The 16,716-nt window shown below is 44.4% G+C and overlaps 1 protein-coding gene across 2 annotated transcripts in view; it reads right to left on the bottom strand.

Moving 5' to 3' along the window:
• The window catches only part of LOC133350945 (nuclear factor of activated T-cells 5-like), a 56,792-nt gene that overhangs the window by 7,784 nt on the left and 32,292 nt on the right, over positions 1 to 16,716 (bottom strand). For both annotated transcript variants that reach the window (XM_061565790.1, XM_061565789.1), the window contains exons 5-10: positions 16,111 to 16,301; positions 8,668 to 8,840; positions 3,592 to 3,726; positions 3,100 to 3,155; positions 1,866 to 1,998; positions 566 to 640 (exon numbers count right to left, since the gene is read on the bottom strand). In XM_061565790.1, the coding sequence (XP_061421774.1) occupies positions 566 to 640; positions 1,866 to 1,998; positions 3,100 to 3,155; positions 3,592 to 3,726; positions 8,668 to 8,840; positions 16,111 to 16,301 (763 nt within the window). The remainder of the gene's footprint in view (positions 1 to 565; positions 641 to 1,865; positions 1,999 to 3,099; positions 3,156 to 3,591; positions 3,727 to 8,667; positions 8,841 to 16,110; positions 16,302 to 16,716) is intronic.

Genomic DNA, 16,716 nt, shown 5'->3' on the forward strand with positions numbered 1-16,716 from the left:
TATTGCATGTAATTATTTTCTTGCTTACATTACATTACACACCCATTGGTATCCAAAAAGATTAAGTTTTACAGAATGAAATTAGGGCCACAATGCATCTGGACAACTCTTGGTTGCAGCATTCCCCTCTCTGAATGTGATTTTATATATGGGATGATTTTATATCTACATATATAAAAGGGAAATTTGTGAATGTGTCTTCAAAATGTTTAGCATACATCCTGACATGCCACAAACTTGAAATTTGGCATGTGGGTAGCTTCCAGACTGAACACAATGCAAAAAGTATAAAAATATACTTTTGTATTTTGGGGAGTGGGCGCAATAATGTATATATTTTGCACAGCAAGTGAGCGGTGACGTCACATCTGTGACATCACATCTGTGATGTCACCCGCATGCATCAGCGTTACGCAGTGTGCCTGCTGACGTCACTTCCCCCCCCAACCCTCTGTGTAGGCCGTGTAGTAAAGCGAGTATTATATATAAAATAACGATGAATTGAAAGCTCATGTGTTCATAACTACAGCTTGAGCAACCACCTCGGAGAGAAGAGAAGACTTACTTTGTAAAGGATCTTCGAAGGCGCACTGCGACGACTCTTCACTTTTTATGCTTTTCGTTTTTGCAGGCACCGTGACTGCGCACACACACACAAGACAGACGTTACAGTGTGCCAGAGTTTAGTCCGTGAAGATGTTCAATAGCTCAAATACGCATCACAGTATAAAGGTAAAGGTGCAGCTCCGCAAGTGCCTGCTCACGCCAAAGTTGGCCGATGGTCCTCTGCTATAGGGAGCTCTCCAGAGCCGCTGAAGGGTATTCTGGACTACTCTCACTTGCCAGACGTTTTGGAAGAGGTGGAAGTAGCCATCAACAGCTGTGGCGTAACCATTTATTACTGTTGGGTGGACAGGCGTGAGGATTTAAGCAACTTGCCCAATGTTTCAACTGCTGTCCTGGAAAATTAAACCAGCAGAGACCTCTGGGATTTCAAATCCAGTGTGCTAACTATTACATAACAGCAACATCCCACTGAAATCGGTGCTTAATTTCAGCCTGGTCTGTCCAGATCAGCAAGCCAGACTATTTCTTCACCTAGCACACCACATCCAGTATTCCACACCTATTAGCATGGTTGGCTATGTACCATGCGAAATAAGTTCTACATACATATACATCTAGCTATGGCTACTCAAAGTCACATGCATTATCCAATCAACCACCGACTCTTAAAATATTGCACAAGTAATTAAAAACCTTGCATTAAACCCACCACACAAACAACAGTGGAGCACCATTAATCATTGCTATCGTGAAATCAACAACCTCTTTTGGCAAACCTACAACTGCATACCAACCTTCACGCCTCCGCAGGCATTTTTTATTGCAAAGCTGGGGGTCTAATAAAAACGGTGCTATGTTGATGAAACTAAAATATTTATTTAACTCCACAGGCACACGTGGTGTAAAGGGATGAGCATTTTGGAGATATCCCAATAATGCATGTACATTAAATCTAAAAACATGAACATACAAGCGCTCCTATCCACATGATATTAAATCATGAAAACTTAATTTATGTGTAATTATTTTTTTTCACCGTCTCTCCGAAAAGCTGGCCCCTCCAAAACCTTTAACTTGGTGAGCCCACTCATCAGCCATGGTCAATCCACTGCTGGATGAAGGCATCCCCAAGTCACCGCCACCACCTTGCACGATCCTGTGATGTAATAAGCCACCTAAGCACCTGCACACAAGTCGATTTCATCGCTCCATCTCCTTGGTACTATTATACACAAATAGCGAGCCCGTCATGTGACCACTCTACGGAAATCCAGCACGAGCTGACCCTCTTCCCTTACCTGTGTCGGGTGTGTACGTGAACGGCTGCACCTCATGCGACCGCCCTGCGCTGCTGTTCACAAAAATCCCCACAGACACAGGACTGGCGATGTCGGGGTCGCAGTACGGCGGTACTTTCACTATAAGGTGGTTCTGCACATCACACACACACGCACAGATACGCGTCACGAAGGGAACAATAAGGAAAACAACGAAAGACAAAGATATCTCGCTCTACAGCGCAAGTGCTGCAATAGTTGGGGTCGCCAAGAGATGTTTGGAGGAGCGGGGCAAAATGTGAGATGAGGCTCCCCCTCGAATCTGAAGTCTGAAGAAACTGCCCCCCCCTCTTTACATATTTGCTGTTAGCGAGCACTTATAAAGGCCGGCATGGTACAAGAGATAATGGTATGGTATGGCCTTGGTCTCCCTACTGCAGATATTTGCACAGCTTGCCAAGCACTCATTTAATGCTGAGTTAATCTACTGGAGGCCAAAGACAGGTTCAGATTCCACTTGCCAGTGATGTTTAGCCATGGCTGGGAATTTCACTCTGGTTGGTGTATTTGTAGTAGTGTGGGAAACCACTGTGCCACTGCTCCCCACCACACAGAAATCTGCAACTGGAAATCTTACAGTGCAACGGTTTTACAGGATGCTGCGTTTACATTTAACAAACAGCATGGAAACAGACCAAAGCAGATTTGTTTATTTAACGCTTGATACCAACATGGCAGGAACACAAGGACTTTTATTAAGTTACCCGAGTGGAACACTTCGCAAGGCGAAAACTCACCCTGTGGCAAGACGAGACAATCTTTATATAAATTACAACATCCAAGCCATGAAAAGCATCCATTGCCACAGCTGACGCACGGGAGTCTTTACTGCGCATCGACAAACAGTAAACCTAAAAAAATCCATGCTGCAGACAATCTTCCAAAAGTGCAGTATTTATGTCGGTAATAAAAGCATAATCAGCACAATTGATATCAATTTAAAGGTCTGCGCTATATTCCAAATGTCTATCAAGGCAATGTGCATTAATTTTCACTTTTAGAAGCATTGTATTTTATTTGTTTTTAGTGCTGATGATTTGTCAAATGCTAACATGTTGTTTGATAGCAGCAGCATTGCTCCTGAAGTTATGCAACACAATATAATTTTTATGTACAATGCCTTTAAATGCAGCCGCGTCTCAAGATGGCACATCACTGCATGCTCCGAATGCAAGAATAATGGAAATGTGAATACCTGGTGATAAAACTCCATATCAATCTCTGCTTCTGCCTCCCACACAACTTGTCCTTCTGCATCGAGAGAACAGAACAAACATGGTTTGTGTCAAACTCTTCAGGGAATGCCAGCAGACAGTGCGTCGTATTGGTGACATTACAAATTTAATAGAGCCATGGGTCAACAGCAAGACAATACAGACTGCTATCAAGCTGAACATACATTGACTGTTTTACTCAAAATAACACGATGGCTCTACAGCGACTTCTGATGTGTAATAGAAAAACATCACATGCCTTAGACGTTACGTTGGAGGTCACGGAGGTCACTGCACTCACTCAAAATGCCCCCCCCCCCCCAAGCCCTACAATTGGCCACTTATCTCTCCCTACCCCACTCGCCTTTCATCAGTCATTTCACCTCGTATCTCCCACCACCACAACCCCGTTATACCCTCCGACGTCCATCCCACCCCCCCAACCCCATGGGGAGCTCTGCCCCGGCACGCACCTGCTGCGTTCTCCTGGAAGATGACCTTCACACCTTTGAGAAAGTTCTTGCCGATGATAAAGAGCTCCTCACCCCCTTGTGGCGAGCAACTGTGCAGGCTCTTTTTCAAGATCTCTGGAGTTCCTGCTGGCTGAGCTGCAAGACACAGCAGCAAGAGACGCTCATTATCATCATCGTCGACGAGGCCACCGTTGTTGCAGTGACCACAGTCGTAACCACAACCGTGCAAGGAAAATGCTGCAGCTGATATCGCAAGCGACGATCCTCGGCAACCCAACTGTCATCCGAATCACCACGCTTTACAGCAGTTCACGCCAATTAACAAGTTGGACTGTTTAAAAGTAGTACAACATCAGAATTTTGTAGAATTGTGTGTGTGTGGACAGATTATCACGGGTGGCAGGGTGGCACAGTGGTAACTCGTGCCACAGTAAGATAGTCCTGGGTTCCATGTCCGACTCAGGCGCATTTTCTGCGTTGAGTCTGTTCTCCCCCGATCTGCAAGGCTTTTCCTCCGGCTACTCCGGTTTCCTCTCATTGCTAAAAATAAAACAATGTAACTTGCATTGGCCAAATATCACAATGCTAAAAGATTTCCTGCAAACCAATCCATTTGGATTACACACAGCATTCATTTCACTATGCTGTGAAAAAACGTGGCCAGGCCGTCTTTAGAAAGAGTCTTGAGACTGAGCGAGGCCTTCCTGGGTAAACAAGTCAACGATCATAATAAATCGTGCTATATGGAAGTTCAAATGTGCTAACAGTATTGTTCAACTCTTGAAACGAGTGCCAAAAAAACATTGTGTGTAAATCACAAGAGTGTTCTTTTGATATCAGTAAGCTATCGGTTACCGAAACGCTTGTAACAAAATACACCACGGTTTACAAATATTTGCTTATAAATATCCTACCAAAAAGCATAGTTCGATTCACTGTGGGGAGGGGCGCAGGGAATTCTAAGCACGAAAAGAGAACGGAGCCCCAAGTGGTCTGCACGCTATTCATGGTACATTGCTAGAGGAAGGTGTAAATCAGTACACGAACCCATGTTGTTCCACTGCATGAAATGTTGCAACAACTGCCGCATGTTATTCAATGTCAACCGATTGCTCGAGATAAAAATAGGACGCGCCGAGTTGTTCGGTCACGGGATACGGCATTGAGGCTGTGTCTATTGTCCCATGTTCGGTATTCATTTAATTACCTTAAAAGGGCCCAGATGCCCTCAAAACACTGTTGAGGCTTCTCTGCTTGAGATCTGTACTGCTATGTCCTTGGTTGTGTTCATCTAACATACACAGTTACAACTATTAAGATTTAAAGTAAAATTTCTATTTAAAGCTTTCGTGACTGCAGGGATTCATCTTCTTGGTTCTTTTGGTGAAGTCACGTAGAATGGAAATAATAAAATAATAAAAATAAAACATACAATTCTCACGACGTTTCGGCCACAACGCAAGCAGCCGTCCTCAGGTGAAGACCAGGTCTGTCCATTCTACGTGACTTTACCGAAAGAACCAAGAAGATTTAAAGTTAAGTTAAATGATCTACAATCAGTGTTAAATAAGAAAATCATGCGCATCTTTTTTTGGAAAAGATTTTAAAACATTCACCTAATTATTTATTTACATATTCAAGGGTTATGATGATTGGTAATGATCATGATGATGACACCTCAGTGCAGTGTCAAACCCTACAGACACAAGTGAGCAATGAACAAATTCAACTTCAATGTTATCTGTACAAAGGTAATCTTTTTTTTTTATCTCGCCCAATGTCAGTTATAAAATAATATTCTCGGATTCAGTCACACGGTTATCCTTGCGCTGGTATGAGAGCACGCGCGGGACTTCATACCTACGCTGGTCCAGGGCTTCCCAAAATCCTAAATAAAGACGCGAGGCACGTCTGTGTTATGTGGCCATACATGACGAGCCGAGCAACCTCTTGTGTGCCGTGACCTAGATTTCAGTTCATCTACGAGCCTTCGAAAGCCGACCGTCTGTATTAAATTACTCTCCTTTCCCCTCTCCCATTTCCAGTGCCCCAGGCCAGCTGGCTCGCCCGGGCATTCTTACACAAAAAACTTATCACTCCTGAGAAAAATGTTTTTGCTAAACGTGATATAAATTTCAAAAGTCTCGTTGATTAAATGCATTTACAACCCACGCTCTTGTTTAAAAGTTCTGTGCTTTTCCCCCATTATGTCTTCCTTTGGGGTTGAGAATGCCACGTGGGACAATTTATACGTCTGCCAGCGTGGGGCATGGTGGGGGCATAACCATTAGCGTCGACTCTGTGCGTGGAACAGCTGACCCCTGACTTACAAACTGGGAACGGTAATCAGCAGGTTTGCAGAAACCCTCAAGCCAGGATAAAGAGCTTCTTTATTTAGCACAGTCACACCAGTGATCAGTTTAGCGGGGCACACGGAGTGGTGCCAGGGACACAAAGGCAGCATGTGACAGAGGTGACTGGCAACAGCTGAGGAGATTCACGAGCTAAGGATGAATCGTGTTAGTGGCCATGATGAATTATGATTAACAAAAGATTAATTGGTTTGCTAATTTCTACATTACTGTATTTTATTTAGACCTTTGATTATGAGAGCTTAGATAACTGCATCAGTTTCCATCAAATGAAATGCCTGTTCACATTTTACAAAAGCCAGCCACAATGGCATTTGATAGTTATTTATATTTTATAGAGATTTATAATGTGTTCTCAAGAGTACAACAACCGTTACTAAGTCCAGCTGTCACAAGGGTTGCTTTGCCTCTCAACTGCCCATTATACACTTCTCTATCATTAACAGTTTAAAATGTGATCGTAGGAAAATGATGACAGGGATTCCCGCCAAAAGAGAAAAGGCGATGAGGATGACCACTTGCGGAGATGGAACCCTTCATCAAGCATGGCTATTAATAAAGTCTCATTTGTCCTGCCTACACTTCTCTTCACCAACCCGCATTGACCAGCGTGGCAAAGTATAGTCAATCAACTCCCATGACTCAAACGGCTTGAGGAGTCTTCATCCAGCAGAGAAGGGACATATGGCTGTAACATTTTGTTATTTTATCACTAGGGGTTCGGGGGCGCCTGTGGTGCTCCTCACAACCATTTACGGCCTTCGGCCAGGAAAGTCACAAAAGAAATTGCACATGAACGACACATTCACGCAAGCACCCAATAATCCGTTTTGAAGTTTTAAAATGAAACATCTTTTAAATGTATTATCTTTTGAAATACATAATTTTACTTTTTCATTAAAAGCTGAGATCATTTTACATCTGGAAGGCTTAATTGAAAACGACATTTCGTGTAAATTTTCTCTCGTCGTTAAGTAGATATGGCCTTGCTGGGGGTTCGGTTCAATGCAGACTTTCACCTGTTTGGGATTGCGGGATCGAGATAAGGCGACAGAGCTGGCCGTGCGAGAAGACCGCCGTCTGCTGATCAATTCCAACGTAATCAAACGTCTGTCCTTGCGCCTCCGTCGTTCATGCAGGGGGCACGTAGGTTTGCAGCGCCCCCTGCATGAAAACGACGGAAAGTGCAGCGTTCATCACAGATAAAGTTGTGTGCTTATATAAAAGTATTTTTCTTCTCAGCCTTTCCATTCAAATAATATTAATCACAATCACCCAAGTTGAACAGTTCACATCATGTACCTTTTGACCTTATCTTTCTTCTGCCAATAAATGGGTTTTATTTCAGGAGTTTATTCGGCGATCCACCAGCCTTCGTGAGATTAAGTTTCACAGTTGGGTACTTTGCCAAATGCCACAAAGTCCTGCCCCTCTGACGCAATCGCACTCTAGCAGTGCTCCCCCGGTGGGTCGCCTCCGATGGATATTTCCAACTGGATATCAAAACTCGAGCTACCCTTGTAAATATTGCTATTTCCACATGACAGAATCTCTTGTGTCAAGTGCATAAAACGCAACGATACCAAGAAACACAGTACAGGGTGTCATTGTGACTGCAAACTTTCAGAGTCCCTCATGAGGTTTCTTGCTACGGGAGTACATAGTACACGCAAATATATCTGTTTCAACGGCTTGCGCACTTGCAATGAAACGCTAGCTTCTCAGTAGGGACTGACTGCTTACTTCATGAGGCTACTGCCTGTGAAAGCCTGAACGTCCACAAGTATTGATTACTCTGTGGCCAAACTCCCCGTGGCGTAACATGCAACGATTTGAATCCCCCAGAACGCTATACATGGCAAATTGACATGAACAAAAATAATCACACACCCTGGGTCCACTTAAGAACAGAACATTTTAATTACTGCTCATCACAAGGGTGGACACATGCACCCTCAGAAGGCCAGGGTGCCTATGCCACATATACGGCATCCACGGCACAAGTTTAATATAGAAATGCAGCGTTCGTATTTTCTGTAGAGTTTAACAGAGCCACTTCTCACATTTAAGCAGAAATTGCGAGGTATAATCAATTTGTACATTAATAACTTTGTATGTAACGGCCATCTCTTTTTCATTACACTGCTGGATGAAGGCCTCCCCATGTTGGTCAATGGGTTGTTTTGACCATACTTCACCGTGCTGGTCAGTGTGGGTTTGTGAAGGAGGGACTGGGTTACAAACCGGTTAATATCTTCCTTGGTAAACAAGTGTAGTAATAACAATAAACAATGGGCACCCAAGAAACTGCACTGCCCACTAATACTGTCCCACAACTACCTCGTAAAACTGAGGTGAAGTATAAACTATAAAACTACAAACTTTTTCTTTTACCAGGTAAGGCCCACTGAGCTTTATAGCTCTTTTCAGAAGCAACCTGGCCACAGATGACAGCAGCTCAACTCAGTGGTTTATCACGTGGAAATGTATTGCAGTCAAATACTTTAAAATGCATGTTTCTAAATGTGGAGGGAAAAACTGGAGAAAAATCCACCCGGCCACAGAAAGAGAGAGACACATGCAAACTTAAAATATACAGCAGGTGTGAGGGTTGGAATCAAACCCACTACCTCCTGTAGATCAGGCGTGGGACGTAACATTTTGCCACCGAGTATGGTCGGTCGGGTGCGGCGTCGGCACTCACTGCACAGGATGGGCGTGGAGCAGGCCTGCAGGGTGAGGGCCGGCCCATCGGGCCGCGGGATGGTGACGCGGAACACGAGGCGCACGCGCGTGCTTTTCTTCTTGGAGCGCACGGGACCGATGCGAGCCTCCACGTCTGCATTGCGCAGCTTTAAGATGCCGACGCAGTCCACGCTGCAAGGGGGGGAGGGGGGCGGTGATGACGACCAACGGTTAATGGTAGCGCACGTGGGGGGGGGCGGCAGTGATGGCCAATACGAGAATAACTGCACACAGGTGTGTCGAGAACAGTGGTTCTTAACCTGGGGTGCACGCACCCCCTGGGGGTGCCAGATGTCCTTTCTGGGGGTGCGAGACATGGCCAGATTTTTTTAGAGGTTAAATATTCGAAAACACATTAAGCACGGGCACCTAAGTACAACTACTTTGTGTCATCAAACCTATGTTATTTATTTATGAACATTATAATTGTTTTATGATTGAGAACCAAAGGAGTGCAAGGCTGCAGTAAAGGTTAAGAACCACTGGTCTAGAATATGCTGCTCCTTGGGTCTGATTGGAAATCAACTTAAGAGAAGACTCCTGAAGAAGCTCCCCTAACAACATGGAGCAAAACGTGAGATGTCATGCTGGACTAAACACGTGGTATTCAACCAGGAAGCCCACCAGAGGAGCTGAAAGACTAGTTCTCTGTTTGGACTCATAACACTATGTAACACAATTTTTGTTCCTGAGTAGTCAGTGTTATTTCCTAATTGCTTATGGCTAAAAAGTATAGAAAATAGCTATTATTCCCCACAAACTTTGCTTTGTGACCAGCACAGTGATATTTTGAATGTATCTATTTTCAATGATAAAGTGGGCAAATGTGTGTCTTGTCGTTAACATAAAGTCACAAAAAACAACATACGAATATAAATTATGTATTTATACTAAAATAATACAAAAATGACTAGAAAATATTTAGAAGGGAGTAAATTTTCGAGATTTACGATTATACTGTAAATCACTTTCACGAATCAGCCCCCAATGGTAGTGTCCCATCATGTTCTCGTTATACTGTTCTTGGTAGCAGCATTCAAAGTCCAGTATATCCTGGTGGAAGCGCTCGCCTTGCAGCTCCACATAGTTTTCGACCTTGTGATTGCCCAGGAAGCCACGAACCGCTGCGACAAGACAAAGCTGTTCCACCCACTTTCTCCTTGCTAGTGAGCTTCTTGGGGAATTAATTGCACTCCAGGATCTTCTTTATCTGTGGTACGACGAAGACACCGGCTTTGACCTTTGCCTCAGACAGCTTCGGGAAGAAGTCTTGAAGGTACTTGAAGGCTGCCGACTCCTTATCTACAGCTCTGACAAATTGTTTCATAAGGCCCAATTTGATGTGCACTGGTGGCATCAGCACCTTCCGGAGGTCCACCAGTGGCTCCCACTTGACGTTGTTCCTCCCCACAGAGAACTCGGTCCGCTGTGGCCAGTCCCGCCTGTGGTAGTGCCCCTTGGTGTCCCTGCTGTCCCAAAGGCAAAGATAGCAGGGAAACTGGATAACACAGCCTTGGAGACCTATCAGGAATGCCACCAATTTTATGTCTCCGATGACCTCCCAACCGTGCTCATCATACTTCAAGGCATCCAGCAAGGTCTTGATGCTGTTGTAATCCTCTTTGAGGTGCACCGAGTGAGCCAGGGAAAGAGACGGGTAATTGTTACCATAATGGAGCAGCACGGCTTTGAGGCTCCTGGATGGGCTGTCAATGAAGAGGCGCCACTCATTCTGGTTACAGGCGATTCCGATTGCCTCGAACAGACTGGTCACATTGTGACAGAAGCAGAGCCCATCTTGACGGGCGAAGAAGCTGCAAAAAGGTTGGTGACGCTTCCTCTGATCTGCGACTTGCACACTTTCATCCAACAAGTTCCACTGCTTGAGCCTCGATGCCAAAAGCTCGGCATTGGACTGATGAGACCAAGATCTCTGATCAAGTCGTTGAGGTCTTTTTGGTTGGGGTAGTATGGGTTTCTCTGAAATTGTCATCTGGATCTACGACGCCTACCTCGCTCTCTGACTTGTTGCTCTCTTCTAAAGACGGCTGCTCTCTCTCTCCGGAGGAGTGGGTACGGGGAGCTCATGGCAATGTGGCACCGGGGCGATGGATGAAGGAAGGTCCGGATACGTGATAGCAGGTGCATTCTTGGCAGTACGACGTTTGGAAGGGTCCACCATGCAGAAGTAGCAGTTGCTTGAGTGGTCAGTGGGTTCCCGCCAAATTCTTGGGATAGCGAACTTCATGGCTCTCTTTTCCCCTCTGTACCATCCTACAAAAAATACATTTATTTCACCTATGATTAATGTGTAAGAGATTAAATCTCTGGTATCAGAAAGAAGTGGGCGGGGTACAAGTTCCCTGGGGCCAGCACAAGCGGAGATGGTTTCGTCAATGTGAGATCGGAGAGCAAGGAAAGGGTAGACGCACGAGCCGTGGAGAAATTAACAACTTGTGGGACGGCCAACGCAGGGGCAACACCGCAAGGACTGGAATTGCTTGTCCCATCTTAAGTAAAATAAAACTAACATTGGAAGGTGACAAGATGGAAACATCACAACCAGTTATGACTTAAACTGGTTGATGACGTCCTTCCAATGATTGCTGAGTTTGTACCCATCATCTCGGTTTAAATTGTGTCTGTGTCTATATCTGGATGGCTTCATGAACAAATCTTTGTTGATAGCCAGTGGGCTTGCAAAGTACCTTCGTCTCAAAGAAATCTATTTCGTGTGAGCCAACTGCATAAAAACAATGATCAGCCACGGCTGAAGTGGTGGTCCTCCCGTGTTTCAAATCTGCCTTATGCTCACGAACACGGTAATCATTGGAAGGACGTCATCAACCAGTTGAAGTCATAACTGGCTGTGATGTTTCCATCTATTCACTTCTAAATCTTTTGTCGTCATTTTTGTATCACTTTAGTATAAATACATGTTAATTTTGATTCATATGTTGTTTTTTTCTGACTTAATGTGAACGAAAAGACACAAATTCGCCTGTTCTCTCATTTAAAATAGGTACATTTCAAAATATCACTGTCCCGGTCACAAAAGCAAAGTTTGTGAGGAATACGTAATTTTCCGTACTTTTGAGGCATAAGCAATTAGGAAATAACACTTACTACCCAGGAAAAATAAAATAAAAAATTTGTTACACAGTGTTATCAAAAGGCGACAGCTCTACATCTACTCTTTTGCATGGCCGTAAATTCTACAAAACTAGTGTAGAAACGAGCGATGATGGTGGCTGTTTACCTCTGTACAGTTGTACACGAGAACTGGGATACCCCAAACAGGCCTTGGCACACACTCGCCCACAATGCCAACCAACACACGTCCGTGGAAATAACTCCAATTAATATTTTATGCGAAATTTCTCCCAGGGGGCATCGGGTGGCCTGAAGGTAATGGTGTGAGACTTCACCGACAAGTTAGCCTATCTGGCACTCAAAGGTGGTTTCATTGCAGAGTAGCAACAATGTACAGCTGAACAATATATATAAATGCTCACTCGTCGGCAAAGTGTGGACTATTGGTTTACGTGGGACAAGTTATAATTATAACTTCCTCGTAAGCTCAATTATGTAATCCTGTGTGCCCGAAGCACACCCGAGAACACTTTTGGGAAAATTCTATTAATAATTAACAAAAAATCACAAGGACACTTGATGTTATTTCACAAAACGAGCAATAAAAAATAACAAAAACGTAGATAAATTGTACATTATATATGTGTTGTATGGACAGCATGATACGCATATGGAAGTGTTTAATGGAAACATTCTTGGCTACAACAGCACATAATTTGTGCAAGAGCATGATGGTTTTCAATCGGTTCCCACACACGCTCTAGTTGATTTTTTTCTTTTCTTTTTCTCTTACTTGCACGCTTGGTCCACACGTTTAAGCGAAGCATAATGGTCACAATGCAAATGCCAAACCAGACAAACATGAAAGGCACGCCACTGCTCTATGCTATCCACAGCATCGACATTTAATGGTGGGAATAAACACATTAGGGTGACTAAAGCACTTACTACTTGGCTCTGCATTATAGCCAAACAAATACTATTTGCCACGTTCCAGCCATTTAACGTTGTTCCACGCACCATTCCAATCACTGGAGATTAGGATTTTTCTCTAATATTATTAATCAATGTCTTAAAGCCTTAATAGGGAAATATGCTGCTGTGAGACGCATACAACTTTACCATCTCACAGGTAGCCCTGGACCAGCTCACAAAGGTGAGTGCTAATCAGTGACATTTCAGTGATCTTTCAATCGCGATATTACAACATTACTATTCTACAAGCGGTGAGGACCGATGGTGAAGAATAATGAGTGTGGAGGCCAGGGAACGGAACGCATTCAAAGTACATCCCTAGATGAGATGGAGTGACAAAATCAGCCTATGTGCAGATGCTAGGTGGATATCATAGGATTGTGAGAAATGGTGACAGCTTCGAGCATGGCTGATGATGATGACTTAAATATCCTGTGTACATATCTAGTACATCAGCATGACTCCATGGACGGGGGGAAAAAACTCACAGCTTTATTATTACTTTGTCTCCACCACTATAGCTAGAAATTTTCCGCATTTTAAAGGAGCTTATTTTGTTAACCCAGAAGTCCTTGACCGGTTTCCAACTCAGCGCATCACTGACATCACCCGGGGCTTATAAACAATAATGAAAATGCGTCATTTCCAAATCTTGCCTAATGCCAGCTTTATTTAGGATTGCGCACAGCTGGCGACCTTGGCTACGGTGGGGGTTACAAGGTTCCTGCTCCGCTCAATAACCGGCACGAAAGGCGGACCTCCGGAGGAGATGTGCGAACCTGTCGAAGCTGACACCTACCATGTTAGCACCGCCTCCGCGCGTGTAAACAAAGTGTGGAAAAGCATTAAGGGATTTTGGCGAGTAAAGCTGTAAAGTTTATTTATACTGCTGCCCTTTCGCTAACGTGAACAATTTGAATTTGCCATCGGACAAGCGCGGATTACCACTGACTACAGGCAACGGATTACTCGACCTTACACTTCCTGCTTTACGTTGTGATACACGCACGCTAAAAAATAAATGGCTTTTTCCCCCCAAATAAAATAGTTTCAACTGTTACACTGAATGAATGATAGATACGCCGAAGGTGGAATGGGTGAGTCTGTCAATTTGGACCTCCATACCACAGTGCTTTCGCCTATGACCAAACCACCGAGACTATGACCCCTATATCACCAAATATTATACAAGCACTCTTAAGCCTGGACAGTGCTTCCATTGGAGACCAACGTGAAATTACAGGTGTGATACGCTGCTGTGGGGATACGTGGTCGGCAGCAGAGGGGCCATGCACTAAACCCCATTGTTTTAATGAACTTCTTAGCTCGCAATATATGTTCCCCACCGTCACCAACCCGCACTGAACAGCATGATGTGCGGTTAAAACAAACCTCCGAGACCCGCTGAATGTGGGGGCTAATTTACAAAAGGGTTGTACACATACCACAACTCACAGACTGAGCCAAACACAAATTGTGTGAATTATTAGGTTCACTACACTTTAAAACATGTCACGAAAAAGGACAATGCATTTTGTTGTTCCCTGTTCCTGTCATGACTAGGATCCATTAGTGACATCTCTTGATGCGCTGGCTCAATATCCCAACTTTGCATTAACCACATGTGCATTCTTTGCTAAATGAACCAGGTTCAATAAATACAGTGTTACAAATTGATTGCAGATTACTTATATATGGTGCTCATTCGACATTTCAAGGCTCTAAAAAAACATACCTGAAAAACACAGCATATTAAGTGCTGTACACACAGTAGACTGTCGCCATAAAGGAACCGGTTGCAGGATTTATATTTGTCGATGCAAGGGATTCTCAAACTTCAGTCCACACACCCCAACACAGTGCACACCGGTTCACATTTACCAATCTTCTCATATCAAACGCATGCCAAATACACAGCAGGCACGTGATGACACCTGATGACTGTCTAACACGGAAAGCTGCAACATGATAAGGCACAAGGACACACCGCTTCACCTTTATATTGTACATGTCAGTCCACTGCTGGATGAAACGTGCATTCAGAGAATTTGCCTGCTAGAAATTTCCACATTCGTTGAGCTATCATTATTTGTGGCCAGCTCGGTGGACCTGACATTACTACTATAATGAGCCCCCCCCCTCCCCGTCATTAATATTCATGAGCGGATGGATTTTTACACTAACGCAGGTCGAGCGGAAATAAAAAATGTTTTTGCAAATTTGCTTTAAGTTTGACGTTTCTTTATTGAACGGGAATCTGATAAATATTCTACGCAGCAACCAACTGGATTTGGTGTCTTTCTTTATTTCTTCAGCACTTGAGACAAAAGGTAAGTCTAATTTATGCTTCTACATTATGGTAAAATTGATATTTTTCGGTGAATTTCCAGATATTTTATCGAATTACAATTTATTTCAACCCCAGCGACCGAAAGCAGAAGAGAATAAAGTATCAGAGCAGTGAATTTGAACAATTTGAAGGTCGGTTATATACAGTGCTACAGTGACATTTAGTGAGGTGTTTTATGATCTAGTTTAGTGCCAGATTCACTGACATTAATACAGTGAAGTGTTTGATGACATACTTTCGTGCAAGATTCACTACCATTAAATTTACACAAGATACAATTATACTCTGCTCAATTTTTTCGTAAATATTACAGCTTCCATCTGAGGACGGGCAAACAAGCTAGTCGTAAAATAAAAAAAACAGTTAAATAGTTGAATAGGATGAGGGCCTCCCCATAGCTGAATGAGTCATCTGCGTGATTCGACCATATTTTACCGTACCGGTCAGTGCGGTTTTGAAGGCAGGGAGCATTGATGTGGAAGCACCGAAGCAGAGCACAGCAATGGAGTTTGCCGCACTGCCTGCTACTGTCCGCCACGTAGCCACGCAAGCACCTATGACCCCCCCCCCCCCCCCCCCCCTTGTGATGGTGGTCCCCATCCAAGAACCATCCAGGCTGAACCCTGTTAAGCATCCAAAATCTAATGAGATCCAGACCCATTCCAGGCGATTTGGTCAAAGGCAGGATTGTGCGTGGTAAAGTGTTGGTCACACCCACCACTTCCAAGACATCTGGAGCAGCATGGAAGAGTAGACCAACATACCCTTTCGAGAGGTGCTATCCTAAAGTTCCCTCTTGCAGAGGAGACCATTACACCAGCAGGGGCACGCGTAAGAAATCTTAGTCCTCATCCCTTTACCATTACCAGCAACTGCTTATACCTTTCCCCTACGGTAAGCACATTAACATAAATCACAGACGTGATGGTGAGCCATACAAACGCGAGGCAGACAGAGGGGCGCAGCTCAGGGGGGGAAACTCACGGCAGAGTCATGTCATTGGCTGGGTCCATGGTGACCTCGATGACAGTGGTGCCCTCCACCTCCAGCTCGCTGCAGAAGGTGGTGTTGCGCCCCGTGACGCGGCACGCCTGGTAGAATCCGTGCGGCTTCACCCGCCCTGAGTCCGTTCCCACAAACACCTGCAGCGTCACTGGCTCCTTGTAGTTCTCCAGCTGCAACGGGCAAAGGATGGGTCGTTCAACGGCGTTCGTCAGAATCGGAATAGTTATTTACACTGGAGGAATCCGATGAGCTATACAACTTTTTTTCCACAGGTGCCCAGCACAGGCACGGGGTGAGAACGTTACAACAACAATACAAAAACACGATAGGAGCACAAAAAGTATAGGAAAGGTAAGCAAATCGGTCTGTCATAAACAAGATTCCGTTTGCCACCGAAACAGTTCGACCGCAGCTTCCCCTACGGGGGCGGTGACGAATTCCAGCGGTAGTGCATTAGCAGCTTGTTGCAGATTTGCGGTTCGAATCCGGCTTACCGCCCCTATTAATATGGCGGGTGTATTATCCATAACATACATGTCTACTTCACAGCGGACGTTAAAGGATTCTGTGATGTCATTCCAAAAG

Source organism: Lethenteron reissneri, chromosome 35 (assembly GCF_015708825.2).
Source record: "Lethenteron reissneri isolate LAM-NWPU_2019-01 chromosome 35, ASM1570882v1, whole genome shotgun sequence".
Lineage (NCBI taxonomy): Eukaryota > Metazoa > Chordata > Hyperoartia > Petromyzontiformes > Petromyzontidae > Lethenteron > Lethenteron reissneri.